At 37.1% G+C, this 17,222-nt stretch overlaps 1 protein-coding gene across 2 annotated transcripts in view; it reads left to right on the forward strand.

The window, feature by feature from the left end:
* Nucleotides 1–17,222, forward strand: part of CRIM1 (cysteine rich transmembrane BMP regulator 1) — a 180,265-nt gene that overhangs the window by 125,071 nt on the left and 37,972 nt on the right. For both annotated transcript variants that reach the window (XM_082757788.1, XM_082757787.1), the window contains one exon: nt 2,427–2,624. In XM_082757788.1, the coding sequence (XP_082613914.1) occupies nt 2,427–2,624 (198 nt within the window). The remainder of the gene's footprint in view (nt 1–2,426; nt 2,625–17,222) is intronic.

Here is a 17,222-nt window from a genome sequence, read left to right on the forward strand (position 1 = left end):
CATGGGTTTGGGTATGGCCACAACGTAGACAATGGCCTGTGAAGCACGCCTGGTCTGTGTGGTTAAATGTAAACTTAGGAATGGTGTCCCAAAAATAAGTTGCGAGAGAAAAAAAAAAAAAAAAGTGAAAAAAAAAAAAAAAAGTTGGAAATCTGAAATCTAATAGAAGAATCTAGCTGCTAATGTCACTTTCAAACACTTTTCTATGAATTTAATTTCAGTGTTTCTGTAGTTCCTTGTGGAGCAAATAAGCCAAAATATCCATTGTAGTTGTGCTTAATTCCACATAGATAATGATAAAAATTAAGAACTTTGTGTTAAAATAAAAATAAATAAAGTCTAAAAGAGGCAGCTACAGGAGCTAGATCTTTTCAACAAGCACAGCATATAGTGAATGATACTTTTGGGGGCTCTTGAAAGGATACTTTTGAAAGATGCTATTGGAAGTTTTGGCAGCTTAGATTGTTACTGCCTAACAGAACACTCCAGAGATCAAAAAACATCTGGATAATGAAATACCAGGATGATGAAGATTCAGTGCTATACCATTATTTAATGAAAGATTTTAAAAGTCTAGCAATGGCATGTCTGATGTAGTAAAACCTTTTCTGAGTAAGTGCAGATTCACTGCTGAATTGCTCTATAAGGTGCCGAGCTTATAATATATATAAAATCTGTTTTTATTTCCTGTAATTCACTTATGTAAATCTTCTGAGATTGGGCGTCATGACAGTAAAATGAATAAACAATATATCTATATATGTGCTGTATCTGGGCACTCTGATATACTCAAATTTTTGTCTAGATTTGGACTTTGGTTCTAGGTATATCCTTCATCCTCTTAGTTTCGTGATTTAAATAGTCAACAATCTTACTATTTGTCATTACATTGTTCTGCTGTATCATACAGTATTTAAAGTCAACTTTTCCATATCTTTTGACCTTTGAATAAGACTATCAAGAAAACCTGCTTTCACTTCATTTGGGTTTGATGAGTTAGTGTGTATTGTACCTGCAATTAAAGCTTTTTTTTTTTTTTTTTTTTTTAAGACAGGTAGATAAAATAATGATGATAATTTACAGTTATTTAGTACAACTTCCTTTTTCAGGTAATAGCTGTGATGTAATTTCTGCTGAGGTGATTAAAAGGCCAAATTGCAGGGTTTTTTGTCAAATCATGACATTTCTGGTGCATGATTTTGTGCTAGGGCTTGTAGCACTAAATCAAGGAGTCTGATTTCTCACTTCTGAATGATTGAATGGTAAAATTTGTTGTATTCTACTATAAATCCTATTTGATTTACATGCGTTCTCTTAAGTAAGTCTAGTCAACTGGCTCCCTTTTAATGTATTGTAATTTTCCTGGTTCCTTTAAGCAATTAAAAAGGGGAAAAAAAAACAAAAAACAAACAAACAAAAAAAAAAACGCTCTGATCTCTTTCTTAATACCTCACGTTATTAAGACATCTTAATAAGTGACATCTTAATCAGAATCCCACACATGAATTGTATGACAAAGTTCACTTCATTTGATTGCATATGATTTCATTTCTGGTTAGGTCAAAATAATTAATTATAGATTCAAGGAAATCTCAAAACATGTAAGTTGGGAAGTTAAGTGATTAAGAAACATCTTAGTTTTTAAAGTCTTATGTTCCCCAAGCTACCTGCTTTTGAAATAACTTAACCCTTTTTGATAAAATGGGGATTGTCACTAAAATTCAGTGTAAGAGTGAGTGCCAGATAGAAATTGTGTGCAGATTCACTCTGAATTTTCAGAGTTTGTTAGTGTCATAAACTGAAACAATGGTTTATAATAAGACAAAAGCTATTAGCAACTGCTGTTCATTTTGCCTTTGTTTCAGAGATGGTTGACTAAACTTCAGAGTATTATCCCAGGTTTCGTTGATTTTTTTTTTTCATGTAGGAAAAATGCAATGTTGACATTCAGTGACATGTTGACATGAGTCATTGCAGTAGTTCATTGAGATGCTTCCAGTTTTCATTTTGAATCTGTGGAGTCAGTTTAAAAAAAAAAAAAAAAAGTTTTGAAAAACAAAAGCAGAAAAATCAAAAACTGAGCCTTTTAAAAAATAAAACCCAGCCATCTGTACATGCATTTTCATTTCCAGATCTTCTTGTTAAATTCAAAATTTGAGTTGAAATGTTTAAAAATAGAACACTGAATTTATGAATGCTCAGTATAAGCTAACTTAACATTTTCAACAGTAAATATCAATATTAAAATATCTAAATTGTTACCTATATTATTTAATCTCTGTGTGCCACAGTGTGGTTCTTAGTGTTTGATAGTGGCTTCACATATCTTCTTTAACTAATATCCTGTCATTGCAGTTATTCGCATGTAAAATTTAGGCATAAAAATGTGTGAAAATTTCTTGTTCTATTGCAACTTCTCATTTCAGACCCAGTTTACCCTGTAAATAACCCTGCTGGCTGTTATGCCAATGGTCAGATCCAAGCTCATGGAGACCGCTGGAGAGAGGATGACTGTACTTTCTGCCAGTGTATCAATGGAGATGCTCACTGTGTTGCAACAGCCTGTGGACAGAGCTGCTTGAATCCCGTCAAAGTCCCTGGAGAGTGCTGCCCAGTATGTGAAGGTGAGATCTGTATTTCCCTATTATGCTTTATTCTGCCATGGCTACTTTTTACCTACTAGTTCCTAATTTACTTTATAGTTTTGGTACAGCATTTCCCGTGACCTAATAAACTAATGATACAGGGGCTAGAGGGAAGGTAGCTAATTTTTAAATTGTGACTACAGTGTGGTTTAACCACAATGGCATGTGCCCATGCTCAATACGCCTTGGGTGCAATAAGGCATAGTAAGAGGTCATTTAAGTTCAGCATTGTTAACTAATTTTACTTAGTTATGCTTACAGCTTAATAATAAATATAGGAGGAATTAGTGGATCAAAATGTTCATCAAATGGTATTACTGATAATTGAGTTATTCCTCATTTCGTATTCATCAGTATCATGTAGTGACAATTCAAGATCTTTGCACAATATAGTTGGACATTGGGCATAATTATAGTACAAATTAAAGCATCGTTATTTCATTGAAGCTTACAAAGGATGATTGTTAACTGGGAGATAGATTTTAATTTTTAGAGTTTAAAACGTAATTACATTTTGCGGAAATAGATGCGCCTGATATAACAGACTGAGATTTTAACTATATTGCAAACACTTGCCCAGCCTGGCCATGAAAATGTGAGAGGTTTCAAACTTATATATTTAAAATACATATATGTTCAGAGTTGCATTTTCTGTGGTAGTTGCTCATTGTGAAAAATACCAGATCATTCAGTTTCTAAATCAGAATTCTAGATCTGTCTTCATAGCTGTATTCGTAGTGTACAAATACTTTCAGGTGTGCAGGCTTAGTAAGCTGCCACTTATTTTTCCTGTTCCATCTCTGATAGAATGAAATTAATTTTGTATAACTTCTTGTGGCCTTTCTTGGTTTGCAGTATCCATCCAAGTTCATTGAGTAGTTGCTCTTTAGGAGAAATCTGAGGAGCTTAAAGCTTTCTTATTGGTGCTTTTTCATGCCAAAATTCACATCACAGGATATGAAGAAGGTGTCTGATAATGTATAAAATCTGCATGTGAAGTGTAAAGAGTTACTACTTTCACACTGAATTAATTTTATGATGAGGAAGCGGTTTAACAGATTTTAATCCCCAGTGATCCTCTCCAGATGGGTATCAAAGACTACGTGCTGTCACCACTCCTTATTTAGTGTTTATGAGTAGTGCAAGCTTAGGAAGGTAGCATGGAGAGGTAGATTTTTGGAAGTATTTTCAATACGTTGAGTTTTTTTCTCCAGTGAGAATGGACAAATATCTTTTTTCCCGTTCCAGATTGGAGAAAATGGATGAGGGACAATTGGATTAAAAGCATATCTACAGCAGACTGAGATAATTATGATGTCCCAATGCAGCCAAGCGGACACTTCATTAATGTACCACACTAGTGCCACTAGTGCTTTTAGAGTATGCAAGGTAGCTCGTCTGGACTTGGTTAGGTAATTCTGTACTATGACAAGTTTTTCCTCCTAGAAGCAAATGTAGTGTCTACTTTAGTCTGTAAAAGTTTGTTTGCCATCATTTATAACGGCAGGTTTCTCAGGACTCTGAGAAGAACATAAGGTTCATGAGGTCCCAGGGGGTATCTGAGGGAGTTTCTGAGTCCTGACAATCTTGGGCTGTGTGTGCTGTGCACAGCAGGTGTGGGCTGCAGCCCTGACAGCCTTCTTGGCTGACAGCAACACATTAAACACATGGTGACCACTCGGCAGAAGCCATGTCTTCTAGTTCTGTTCCTCCATCACCCATTAGAACTAATGCCACCAACCAGATGGAGCTCCAAGCAGCTCATGCAACCACCCAGCTCTTGGGCTGTGCCTGGTACTGCTCCTTGAGATGGAGGGCAAGAGGAAGCACACCAGCGTGAGGCAGTTGAACTGCTCTGTCTGGTGGCCAAGCTTCAGGAAGAGGTGGGGAGACTGAGAAGCATCTGGGAGCCCAAAAATTTGATAAATCAATGGAGCTGTGCTATGCCTTAAATATGCACATACCAACCTGGTGTGGCTACTACTGAGACAGGCCCAGTACCTGCTCTCTGTCAGGATAAAGGCAGCAACTTGAGGGACATGGAGGAGTGGATGCAAGTTACTGCATAGAGCTGCAAGAGGAGACCATGTCTGCCTGCTCAGTTTCCACTGCAGAATAGGTATGAGGCTCTGGGTGTGGCCAATGAAGGTTGTGAAAACAGGGAAGAAGTGGCATCTGTGCGAGTTCATGGGAGCCCAGGGAGGTCCCCGCTGCCTGGAAGCTAGCCAACGTTACATCCATCTACAGAAAGGGCATGAGAGAAGACCCAGGAAGCTGCAGCCCTATTAGTCTAACATCAGTCCCTGGAAAATTTATGGAGAAAATTATCCTGGGGGATACTGAAAGGCATTTAAAGAACAAAGCTATTATCACACCTAGTCAATATGGGTTCATCAAGGGAAAGTCCTACCTTAGTAATTTGATGCCCTTCTGTGATAAGGTCACCCACTTGGTAGATGAAGGGATGACTATGGACATAATCTTTCTGGGTTTCAGTAAGGCCTTTGATGCTGTCCTTCACGGCATCCTTTGGCCTAACTGTCCAACTGTGAGGTAAACAGGTTCACTCTACCAGTTGTCCAGTCTGGACAGAAGGAGGCCAAGGGGTGGCCTCACTGCTCCCTGCAGCTCCCTGAGGAGGGGAGGTGCAGATGGAGGTGCTGGGCTCTGCCCCCTGGTCACTGATGGCAGGATGTGTGGGATCAGCACAGAGCTCAGCCGGGGGAGGTTCAGACTAGGCTTTAGTAAACATTTTGTTGCCACAAATGTGGTCAAACACTGGAACAGGCTTCCTTGAGATGTGGTTGATGCACCGTGCCTGTCTGTGTTCAAAAGACGTTTGGATAATGCCCTCAGTAATATGCTTTAACTTTTGGATAGCTCTGGAATGGTCAGGTGATCTTTGAAGGTCCCTTCCAGCTGAACTAATCTAACTGACATATTACAACAGTGTAATGGAATCAATATTTAAATTAGATTATTGTGTCAATTATTTTTTTTGTCTCAGAAAATCTGAGTTTCGCTATTTATAATGTCATGCTAGTTGTTCTGTGCTGTATGCCTAATTGCAGTCATCTGGTTTTGAGTGCATCATCTGGAGGCGAGTAATACTGAATGGTATTTTCAGCAATTTTTAGCTTAAAGGCACCACATTTTACTTGTTACTTTGATAGCACATAGTCCCACATAAACAGTCAAGGGGTAAGATTGAATATCTGTCTTAATTTGTTAAATTTTTTCTCTGAAAGCATATTCCGAATTAAATCCCCTATGTGTCAGCCATGATGCTTCTCTGCATAATACCCCATTAAATCTGCATAACTATAGCTTAACCTTAGTTTTGCAGTGTAGTATATGAGCAGAAATGTTTACTGAATAGAAACTCAAGCATCAAATGTTGCACTAATAGCTTAAACCCATTGTCCTGTGTTCCCCATTCTGTTGTTTATTGTTTTATTTTGTTTTTCCATCCATTTACATCTCTTATCTCCTACTGTTCAGTGTAGAAAACCAAAATCCATATCTCATACGGGCTAATTTCTGGGATCACTGATGCTATTCAGTATCATATTTGCAAGTTATTTGAGATAGGGGTGCAAGGCATAATGCCGCATAACTTATATTCAATAAATGGATAAAATGAATGTAAAGTTAGCAAGTGATTTTGAGACAGCAGTTTACCAGTCATTGTAAGGGTAAACATACCTCCTTTTAGACCTCCCTTTTATTGCCTCCAAGTTCTCACTCACATTCCACACACAGTGTAAAATGTTTGGTCAACAAAAGTACACCATAGTGAAATAATGTTCTTTTTATGTGTCGATTTAAAATGACCATATGTAATAATTGTTAAGTTGTATTTTGCAAATTCATCATAAATTTACTTTATTTTTCTTCTCTTATATTTATAGCTCATTTTACATGAACTAGTTCGCTTTCTGAGGACTTGTACAGGTTGTAGGAAACAAATATTTTTCTGCTAGAATCTTAATTATGCTTCATCTCTAAAGCAGGAAGAAAGAATGATGCCTATTGAAAACTTTCTATTATTTTTGTCAGTTTAGTTGATGATGGACTGATTAAAGCCCATATTTCCATTTTTTTTAAATAGCCATCGTATCAAGAATAATAAGTCAGAGACTTAATATGCTTACCACTGTTTTTAAAGTATGCGTTTATTTCTCATCAGGCTTTTGTTTACAAGTGAAACAAATCGAGCATGCCAGCAGCTGACTTCAATTGTGTGAGCTTACTTTAAGTATGCCAGATATTAGCTCTTTAGCATGTGAACCAAAATATTTAGTCAAAGATGTTTCTATCATTTATTTTATTTTGAGTGTTGAGGGATAGAATGGCTTGTTGGCCATAGAACTGACTGACAAATTCAAATCAAAGCTGCCTGTGGATCTGGCCTGGTTACAGGTCATCTAGAGCAAATCTTTGTTAGTATCAGCCACTCGTGACTTTTCCCCTGTCTTTCATGCAAATACTGCTGCACCAACAATTTTGCCAGTTCAGTTACTTGCTGGCTGCTCTATAATCGGTTTAAATGAAAAGAGATATCTGTTCCTATAGAGAAGTTTACGTTCCTGCAACTGCATAAGGATGAAGTTCCTGAATTATACTTTCATATAAAATTTGTAGTTGAGATCAAGTACAATGTCATAGAAGTTCTGTGAACGTAGGTTCTTGAAGTGTTTTATCAGAGTGTGTCCTGGTTTGGTTGGAGATAAGTTCATATTTTGAAAATGTTTAATCACAAAATGTTAGATACCTGCTTTCATAAGTATCCCAAGAAATGTCAGCACATGAATGTATTCAGTCCTTTGAACACAATAAATCCAGACTGTTAGAACATTCACACTACTTCATGAAGAAAATTATGGTGAATTATGAGAACTGAGAAAACTGGAGTTCAATGATGGGAGACACTGAAGACATACAGATATATATACAGGTTTCCAATTTAAAGATCTAAGGGAATGGCAATTTTAATACAAATTATTAGAATGGAGAGTCTCTTTTCCAGGTTTTTTTCAGTTTTCTGCAATAAACCCTTTTTAATTAGTCTTCGTAGACTGCATACATTTCCATAGCATGGGCTATCTATGCACATGATACATTTTTCAGTGTTGCTTGGACATAGCATTCCAAGCAGTTAGAAATGTGTAACTTTCCAAAAGCTTGTCTGGGCTTCGCTGGGCTTGCAAAAGGTGGTAATCACTCAGCTGCCCCCAGCCCCTCCTGTATTTGCATCTTCTATGCTGATGCAGGAGCGGGTGGCTGAGTGAGGGGCTGCAAATCCTTTACACTGGAGCTGCCAGCAGAGACCAGCTGGGAGGAATGGCAGGAACGTAGGGTTCTGTAGGGGAGGAGTTCAGTGCTCCGGCTGTACATGCATGGCTTTAGTCTTCAAGTCCCTGGACAGCCTTTCTTGAGTTGCACTGTGGTTAGCATCTGCTAGCACCTGTGCTGGGACCAGGTCTGCTTGATGTTTTCACTAGCAAACCTACAAACTCAGGAATTGAATAGAAGCTGAATTTATGTAATCTCCAGACAACAAAGCTAGAAATGGCAGCCAGTATCTTGGAGAGCGGAGTATGAATTTGTTTGTTTTAAAGCAGAAACTAGGTGGAAAAATATTGAATGAATTCAACCAGGGAAAAATCAGCTGGGCTGTGTTTGGAGGAAGTTCTTCATGAGTCCTGACTCCTGAAAACCCCATTTAACATTTTCCCTGAGACGTTTGGTGATAAAAGGGGCAGAAGTTGAACTAGAGCCTTGAGAGGGCAAATGACAAACTGAAATTATGGTCACAAGTACAGTTTGCAAGACATGAAGTAATTGTATTGCTCTCTTTGCTATGGGTAAGTGTGATATTCTAGCCCTTGGTCCTTTTCTGGATATTGTTCCTCTGAAAAGCATTCAAGCAAGGTGACAACTCTGAAGGGGAGCTATAAGGACAGTACAAGCTCTGAAAAACATGTCCTAGGATGACAGATTGAGTTGTGTTGGTTTAGCATAAAGAGGAAATGATGAAGTTGGAATGAGAAGACAGCAGTCTTCAAAGTACCTAAAAGGTTGGTGCAAAAAGAAATGAAGCAGTATATTTTGCAGTATCCTCTGAAGATAAGACAAGAAAAAAATAATTTTTGTTGCAAAAGGGAAGATGTGTATTAGAGGAAGGCAGAAAGTTGAGGAAAACAAAATTCCTTCTGTGGAATGTTTTGACTGAGATTGTCATTTTGATTCATTCAGGGAATCACAGCTTGTATTTTCAGCCTCAGTGAGAGAAGATGCTCTCAGGAAATTGCATACATAACTGAACAGAGTAATAATAATTTGTGTGCAGTTTTCAGTGTTTATGCAGGTGACGACTGTTGCTCAACAATATGCAGTTGTTGTCTTTTCTTGAAGTAAACATCAAAGTGATCAAAGGGCTTTTGGCAAGACCTCTGGTTAGAGTAGGTCCACGTGTGTCACTTCTTGCCAGTTTTCTGACACAGCAATGCACATGGGTTGTGATTGTGCAAGATGTGTACAGATAAAAGCCCAGGATGGGAGCAGGGGGTGGCTAGAGGAGAGCATGTCTGGGCAGGGGGAGAGGCAGAAAGTGAGGGCCGTGGAATAAGGCATGTGGATGGGGGGGGAAAGGATGGGGTGCAAGATAGGGCAATGTCAGACACTGAGACCAGAGGATAAGAAGCTGCAAAGCTGGTTTAATCAGAATGCTCTTAAAGAAAAAGCCCATAAGCTTGCTAAAATGCTTTGAACAGCATTCTTCTCCTTCTGGCAAAGGGAACTCTCTTCCCTTGCAGAAAAGTGGTAGTTCTAGACAAACCCCAGAGGTTTTCTGTGCCATTTCTTCCTTTCGTCAGCCAACCCCCATTCTTGAGCCCTTCAGTCTTATATTGTTTTTCAAGGCAGGCACCTCCCTTCACTGGTGAGGGATGGGAAAAGCACAAAGAATTAGTTTTAAGCTTCTGATGGATGCTTCTATAGAGCTTCTATAGCTGCTGTAATGATATTGGTCCTTTGGGATTTGCCCTTGTTTACTTAATCTATTACCTACTTAGTCTGTTTTTTCTTTCTTTGTTTTCTAGACTGTCTTCATAAAAACCAAGCCTTAGGTAATCATACTGGCCCTTTGTGTTCTCCCCACGGTACAGCCAATAGCTTCTTGCAACACACAGTAGTCTCAAAGATAACCCATTTCTAAGATTTAATGAAAACAGGCAGATAGGTAGAGGGGACAAAGTGATTCTTCAGTGCCACAAGGGACTGCCAAGCTTTAGTATGCATTTGTACTTCATTTCTCTTCAGGTTCTTCACAGTAGCCAGTCTGGTTATCTGTGCTACTATATGAAATGGATCCATAGAAAATCAGTTTTTAGTTAGTGCTAATGATCACAGAACCGTTTGCTTCTCTGTTGGGTTAAAAATTGCTTCATTTCCTAAATAAAATGGATGTGGATGCTAGTAGCAATTCCATTTTTAATGAATTAAAAAAAGAAAAATTGGATACTGGAACTTCAAATAGATATTAAGTGTCAATGTGTAATAGCATATGAATAACACCAAACAAGCTACAAAGATAGAAAAAAACATGTCTCCCTCAGGCCATCTGCATCTGCATCTGCAGTCATCTGCAAATAGGAGTAGCAGTCCTGTTCACAGGAAATAAATAGTGGGTAGGGTAGTAGGAAAATGCTTGGTTCTTTGAAACAAAAATAATAAATCCAAGTGCTCAGTACTGCCATTGATGCCAAAAACGTCCCCTAGGAAAGACTAAGGTCAATTACATTTCCTTGCTTCTCCCCCAGACTAACGCTATAGATATGGAAAGTTGCAGCAAAGTTGGTTGATGTACAGTAGCTGGCCATCTCCCAGTGAGTTGTTCTGCATGAGAGCCCTCAGGTACAGGTGGAAGTGTTCCAGCATAAACTGTGAATGAGAAATTAAGTGTTAGACAAGGTCCTCTCAGAGGATTTTCATGAATAAGGCCTGCATTACTTCGCTGTCATTATGGCTGACACTTTATCTTCACAAAAAGAAATTAACATTTTCATCAATAAGGGGCTTCAAACTCTAGCTGAGACGTAATTCAGTTCAGTTCCTTTAGCGTGTCCAACACTTCATTAAGTAAAAACAGGCAGCACAGTCCCGTGAAAAGAAATTTGATTCATTCATGATGAAGTCAGCGGTAAAGAACAGTGTTCACCGGTGTAAGATTTGGGCCCAGGCATCTACTTAGAACGTGAAGTGTAAGTTATTGTTCAGAATCAGCACTGTAGGTCTGGACCCATCTTGTAATCAAAATCAATTAAGAGACGCAAACACAGTGCTAAAGAGAATTGAGCTTACGTTTGCCAGATCATGTTTTAGCGTAGCTTTTTTAGGCAAGACAGCTGAGACTGTCAAATCACACAGCCCGGGGTGCAATGAAACCTACTGCCAATAAAAGTCTTTCTGAGTTTAAGAAAGTCAAGAGCACTAGACTGGTATACAAAAATCTTCTAGTTTTCAGTGATATATCATCACCGTTGAAAGAACTGTTTCTGAAGACAGTTGAAAGGACGAACAATCAAGGAATGCTAGTGAATATATATATATGTATGTATCAATGCAGCTAAGGATGTCTTACTTTTAAAGAACCTTGCGGATCATCTAATTCTTTTCAGTGCCTGTAGCATTCATAGACTTGGCCCAGATGCACACTAATTTAGTGTTTGTAAGCCCACCTAGTAATGATAATTGAATGGCTTTTTTACCTTCATGATTGTTTCTTAGCAAATAAGCTTAATTTATTCTGCTTTGATCACTGTGGTTATTTCTCAGTTTCAATCCACCTAAAGTTGTCCAAAAAACTGTTATCAAAATATATCTGAAGGTAATACTTGTCTACTAAACTGAAAACTGGAAAAACTGATTACAACAGTCAAAAGTTTTTAAGTTATCATCTTGGGAATAGAAGGCTTGTGAATATTTTGGTTACATTCCTGCAAAAAAAGACCCTTTCACACACATGCAGCATAGATTCATGGGAGGCCTCTTCAAGTTGCAACAATAAAAATAATCTAGGACTATAATAGTTACTTTTGAGGGGAAAAAATGGTTTTACACACAGGTTAACTGTATTAATAAAATTTGAAATTAGTAGTCTTTCTGATGAATCAAACCATGTTTGGAAGCATCAATGAATATATTTTAAAAGTTACTACTTCTTTGTGACATTAGAAAATTTTCATATCTTATTAAGTCCTTGAATACTTTTTATGTTATGTAATGTAATGTTCAACGCTGAGTTGTTGAGCACTGAATACAACTAAACATTGGGAGGGGAAAAAAAAAAAAAATCCTTCAAGGCATTAAGGATTTCAAACCCAGGAAGGAAATTCTCTTGCTCTGGACTTGGGACTGATACTTTTCATGTAATGGACTGAAGGGGCGGGGAAGCCTGGAATTCTAACTATGAGGATGGAAAACATTTAGTCACTCTTGGAATGATATGAATGTTTTTACAGGAAGCTTAAGTAAACACACATGCTGCTGCTTAGTAGGCTGCAGTTAACTTTTTTGGACAGCAGACAAAATTTAAACAAGTATATACACTCCAATGAAAGGCTGTTGAGCAGCACACCCTTCAGGAACAGTTTTTAGCCAGTTAACAGGTAAAAACGTTCAGTAATGAGTTAGACTGCTGTTCACTTGCAATTTTTTTTCTTAATTTTTGTAGTAAATATTTGAATGCACTATATTTCTGTAAATCAGTTGATGCTGGTTTTCCAGGATTAATCCTTCTAGAGACAGTTTGTGTTATAAAATACTACAGAAGAGGGAGCTATTTCACTTTCCCCAAATACAAGCATGCCCTTTATTATTGGTGTTAGAGGTCTTTCTTCATGTATAGAATGTGATTTTGACTCATTTTTTCCTCCCTCCCTTCCTTCCCCAGAAAATGCTTTCATTTCATACTCACTATAAGATGCTGAGCTGACTGCTCTTCATGTATAGCTAACACTTTCTCCAAGTGTTGCAGGGCTGGTCGCTGCCAAAACTGAACGCACTGCTATTTTATGAGTCGTCTCTCTGGGGTTAAAAGTCATTGTAAATTAAATGCATACACTTCAGAGTTATGTTCTGAGTTTGTGGCTGATCACAATAAGGCCTTTATGCAAAGTTTCTTGTTATCCTTCGTAATGAAGAAAAAAAATATATATATATATCTTAATAGTTAATTATTGCTAGAAGTACTGGAAGTATCAGTGGGCAGTATTCATTTATGGAATTAATTAATTTGTTTTCCCATTTATACTCAAAGGATTTTGTGATCTTTTTTTTTATTTTTTGTGATCAATAAATATTTTTGTGGTCCAAAAGGGGGGAGAGGGGGGGAATATACTGTAGAGCTCACCAGTAGATACAAAGTTTCTCTGTGCAATACCCTGAAAATGTGTTTCCATGTTCTAGCCTTTTTAATAATGCACACAATAAGTTAATCTATTTTATCTGATTGCCTTTAGCTATACTATAAACCGGTTCACATTAACAAGATGGGAATATGAAAAATGGGGCTGTGGAGTTCTAGCGTAGAGTGTTGAAGCGTACAATCCCACTTCTCATGCTACAATTATCGCATTTAAATTTTTGTGTTTGGGGTATTCAAAGGAGATAATTTTAAAGCTCTGTAATAATGTATCTATAGAGCTTATAATTTTATGTTTTGATGGAACATGTTTCTATGATGCAGATTTAAATGTCTTTGTTAATGTGAAGTTAGCAGAAAATGCTGGTTTTGTATAGATAAATGTACGTATAAAATGTAACCAGAAAAAAAAAAAAAAAAAAAAAAGATACATATAGATACATATATAAATAAAATGTTTGCAGTTTCAGGGTCTAAAGTATCCTCTCTTTGCCATATTTTATTTGATATATATTTATTGACTGATATCAAACCATACTCTGTGTTGTAGTTTATTATATAAACAACATAATATTTACATATAGGCATATGTAAATAATACTCTGATATGTTTGGGACTGTTTACACCAAACTTTGGTAGCTTTCAAGCGTATGTGTGCTTAGAGCAATACTGAGTTGAGCTGCACAGGGAGCATGGATGAAGATGATTAAGAGAAGAAATCAGACCCCTCTGTGTCTGTTTAATTGGGATAACCATTGTGCTTGAATCAAACAAAGTAATTGAATGAACATGTTTGATTTATATTTTTGTTGTACTTCTTTGTGAAGGAAATATAGTTTTATCATAATAGCAGCTTTTTTCCCTTCTCTTTTGAGAGGAGAACTGTTGCAAGTGGAATTAAAATCTGGACTGATTCAGTAGTGTCAAACACCTGTCCTAACATGTCTAGTTTCTTGAGGTTAAGATACACAGCAGTCCAGTCTAATGGTCAATTAGAAGCAGCAGTAAAAGTTCTGTATTTGCTTTTAAATTCATTCATGTTTAATAATGTAAATCTAGCAATTGAATTGGCAAATTTGAAAATTTCACAACATGCAGAAGGGAAAAAAAAAAAAAAAAAAAAAAGAAAAAAAAGAACACAGCAATTACTTCTGTACTTTAAACCGATTTTGAAAAAGCCAGGAGTAGATATTTCCTTGACACAGGGAAATTTCCCTGACTCAAAGTCTGAAACAAAGCATGTTTTGATTTTAAATGCTACATTCCAAATTAAACAAAGCAAAAAAGCTTGTTCTAAGTATTCTTTGTGTCATAATAATAATAATAATAGGCTAAATAAGATGTTTTTAAGGTATTAACATAAAAGAGAACAAAAAAAAAAAAAAAAGGCACCAATTAAAGCCGGTTGCTGCTGTCAGCAAATAACATTTCAGAGAGAATTGCTCTGTTTTAACTGCCTGGAAGAAATCTTGCTTCTTGAATAGAGAGCTACTCCTTAAGTCATTGTGTAAATTTCAGAGAGATGATACTAGACAAGCATATATTTTTATTGAGTTAGAAAGGTAATCAGTATTTGGTAAAAGCAATACAAAAACAATCAGAAACTGAATTGTTAATCCATGGATTGTATGTATTTCCCTGATTATGATCCATCAAGGATATTTCTGCTTTCACTGGAGATGTCCTGAATTTGTGTGAAATTGAAATTCTTAGAATTATGCGGGTTGGAAGGACCAGGGATTATCTACCTCCTGCTCAAAGCAGGTCCACTTATAGCAGGCTGTTCTGGGCCTTGTTCCAAGGAATTTCAAGGATGAAGATCCCACAACCTCAGTACGCTAGACTTTGACCACCCACATGGGTGTCGAAGAGGATCAAACAAATTTGTTTCAAGTTGTAATTTCTCATGTTCACACTTGTATTTTTTGCCTCTCATCATACCTTTGACCACTCTCAAGATGAGCTTGGCCTATCAGGAAGTTACAAGACAGCAGAAGAATCCCCCATTTGTCCTCCTCCTCCTCCGTGCCAAACAACCACAGTCTCCCAACCTGTCCTCTTATGCCACCTGTTCCAGCCTCTGACCAGTTTGGTGGCCCTGTGGTGGACTCGCTCTGGTATGTCAGCCTCTCTTTTGTTCCAGATGTGGAACAAGTCCTAAATAGAAGGGAAGCATTACTTCTCCAAATGTACTTGCCAAGCTCTGCAGGTACGTCTTGTCCTTCACACAAACCAAAACTGAACAGTTGGTGCTCTCTTGTAATACACATGGCATATCAGTGGAATCCTTTCGCTGATATGAATTCAATGTCCTAAGTTCAAATTTTATATAATTTAAGGGGATGATAGGAAAATTTGTATAATTTTCAATCCAATATCAGCTGTAGAGGTTGTTGGTTTTTTTGCTTGTTTGTTTGTTTTTGTTTTAATTCTCCTAAAACTAACTAAACAATTTTGTAAAGAGAATCTCCAAAATTAGAGGGAAAATTGAAATCTTTAATGAATTGTTCACTTTGCCATTCAGATAAAAAATAGAATTCAAGAAGATTGCAGTAAATGGTCTTGGATTTTTTTTTTCCAAGACTTCAACAATCAACAGTGTATTTTAGTATATTTCTTTATTTTCTGATAATTTTAAATGCTCAAACTGTGTGTATAATAAAATTCTAATCTTTAGAAACTTCTCCCCCCTCCTCCCCCCCGTGTCATTGAAACATGGATACATCAGTTTTTCTCAATTTCTGAATACTTCAGCAGAGCATTATCCTAGCATACCAGTACTCATCCAAGTGTAACAACATATACATATGACAGTGGCTGTTGCCACTGTCAGAGCCACAGTTCTAGACTAGATGCACCATCCCATGCTCTTCTGTGTGTCTGTATATACATATTATTTCACGTTTTCAACAGAAGAAACTGCTCTTTGTGACAAAAGGTATGTCACATCACTCATGGGAGAAGTGGATGGTCTCAAACATCAGAAAATAGCAGAAAAGAGAGGTTTGAGGACTGTTTTTCTTTCTCTTGCAAAATATCCTGGGTAGAAAAATGTCAATGAAAGTGGTCTTATTCCACCTTGACAACTTCCCTTTTTTTCTGATGGCCAGGTTTTGTGACAGTATTGCTAATGTAGGCACTGATAAAGCCAGTTCCAGGTATTGTTTGAATGTCACTGTCTTCCCTTCTCTCCCTGTAAATATGCACTTTGATTTCAACCCCTTCAGGGGTTTGATCACATACTGTAGAGTTGGTTCAGTGGGGCAGACTGATAGACAAACAGCAGCTGAAATATCTACTATGGATTTCAAAAATTTTGAAGTGACTTGTAAATAAAATGGCAGATCCTTGTATCCTTGTTTTTGCTCTGTTTGGTGCCTCAGATAAGTCTGGATTTCAAATAATGTTTTAAATCTGCCTTCAGCCTGAGAGCAGCATCACTTCTCATCTTGAAATGAGGAGGAAGAGAATGTGCAGTGAGTGATGTCACATAGCAAACTCAACTATGGTATGATTAAATGTTAACAGATTGTGTGACAATAAAATTGTCTTGTCTATTTACTCCTCTCAAACCTAATGTAATGAAAATTTTCTCTGGGATGGGACATGCAGACAATGATTTTGTTTTTCCTCCTTGATTTACAATTTTATAATTTCAGTTATTAGCTGAAGAGTATTTATAGCAAAGTGAAAAGTATAAAAAAAAATAAATGTTCAAAATGTTGATCAAGTTTATAGCAAGCAAATTAATAATCCCCTGCACTTAAATTCAGCATAGAAAGTTTCATGCTCAGAGATAGTATATATGGCAACAAGATGTTCTAATAGAAATCTGCATTTAATCTGATACTTCACATCAGCAAAATCTGTTTTATTAAAAAAAAAAAAGAATCATCCAGACTCTCTTCAATCCCTTTCTCTTTATTTTCTTCTTCACTCTTTCTACAATATAGCTTTATTGTTGTAAAAACACACAGACAGAAACAGCACACATTTTTCCCACCATTGTCTGTTCATTTGTGCACTAGATCTTTTTTTTCTGCACTTTCTACAGTGCAGCAGTGAAAGCCTAAATCGGATCATGTGGCCATACATGCTTTTTCAAGCCTAACTACTGCTTGCTTATTCAAATAGCCAGCAGCCTGGCAGC

Source organism: Aythya marila, assembly GCF_965140915.1.
Source record: "Aythya marila genome assembly, chromosome: 3".
In the NCBI taxonomy this organism is placed as follows: domain Eukaryota; kingdom Metazoa; phylum Chordata; class Aves; order Anseriformes; family Anatidae; genus Aythya; species Aythya marila.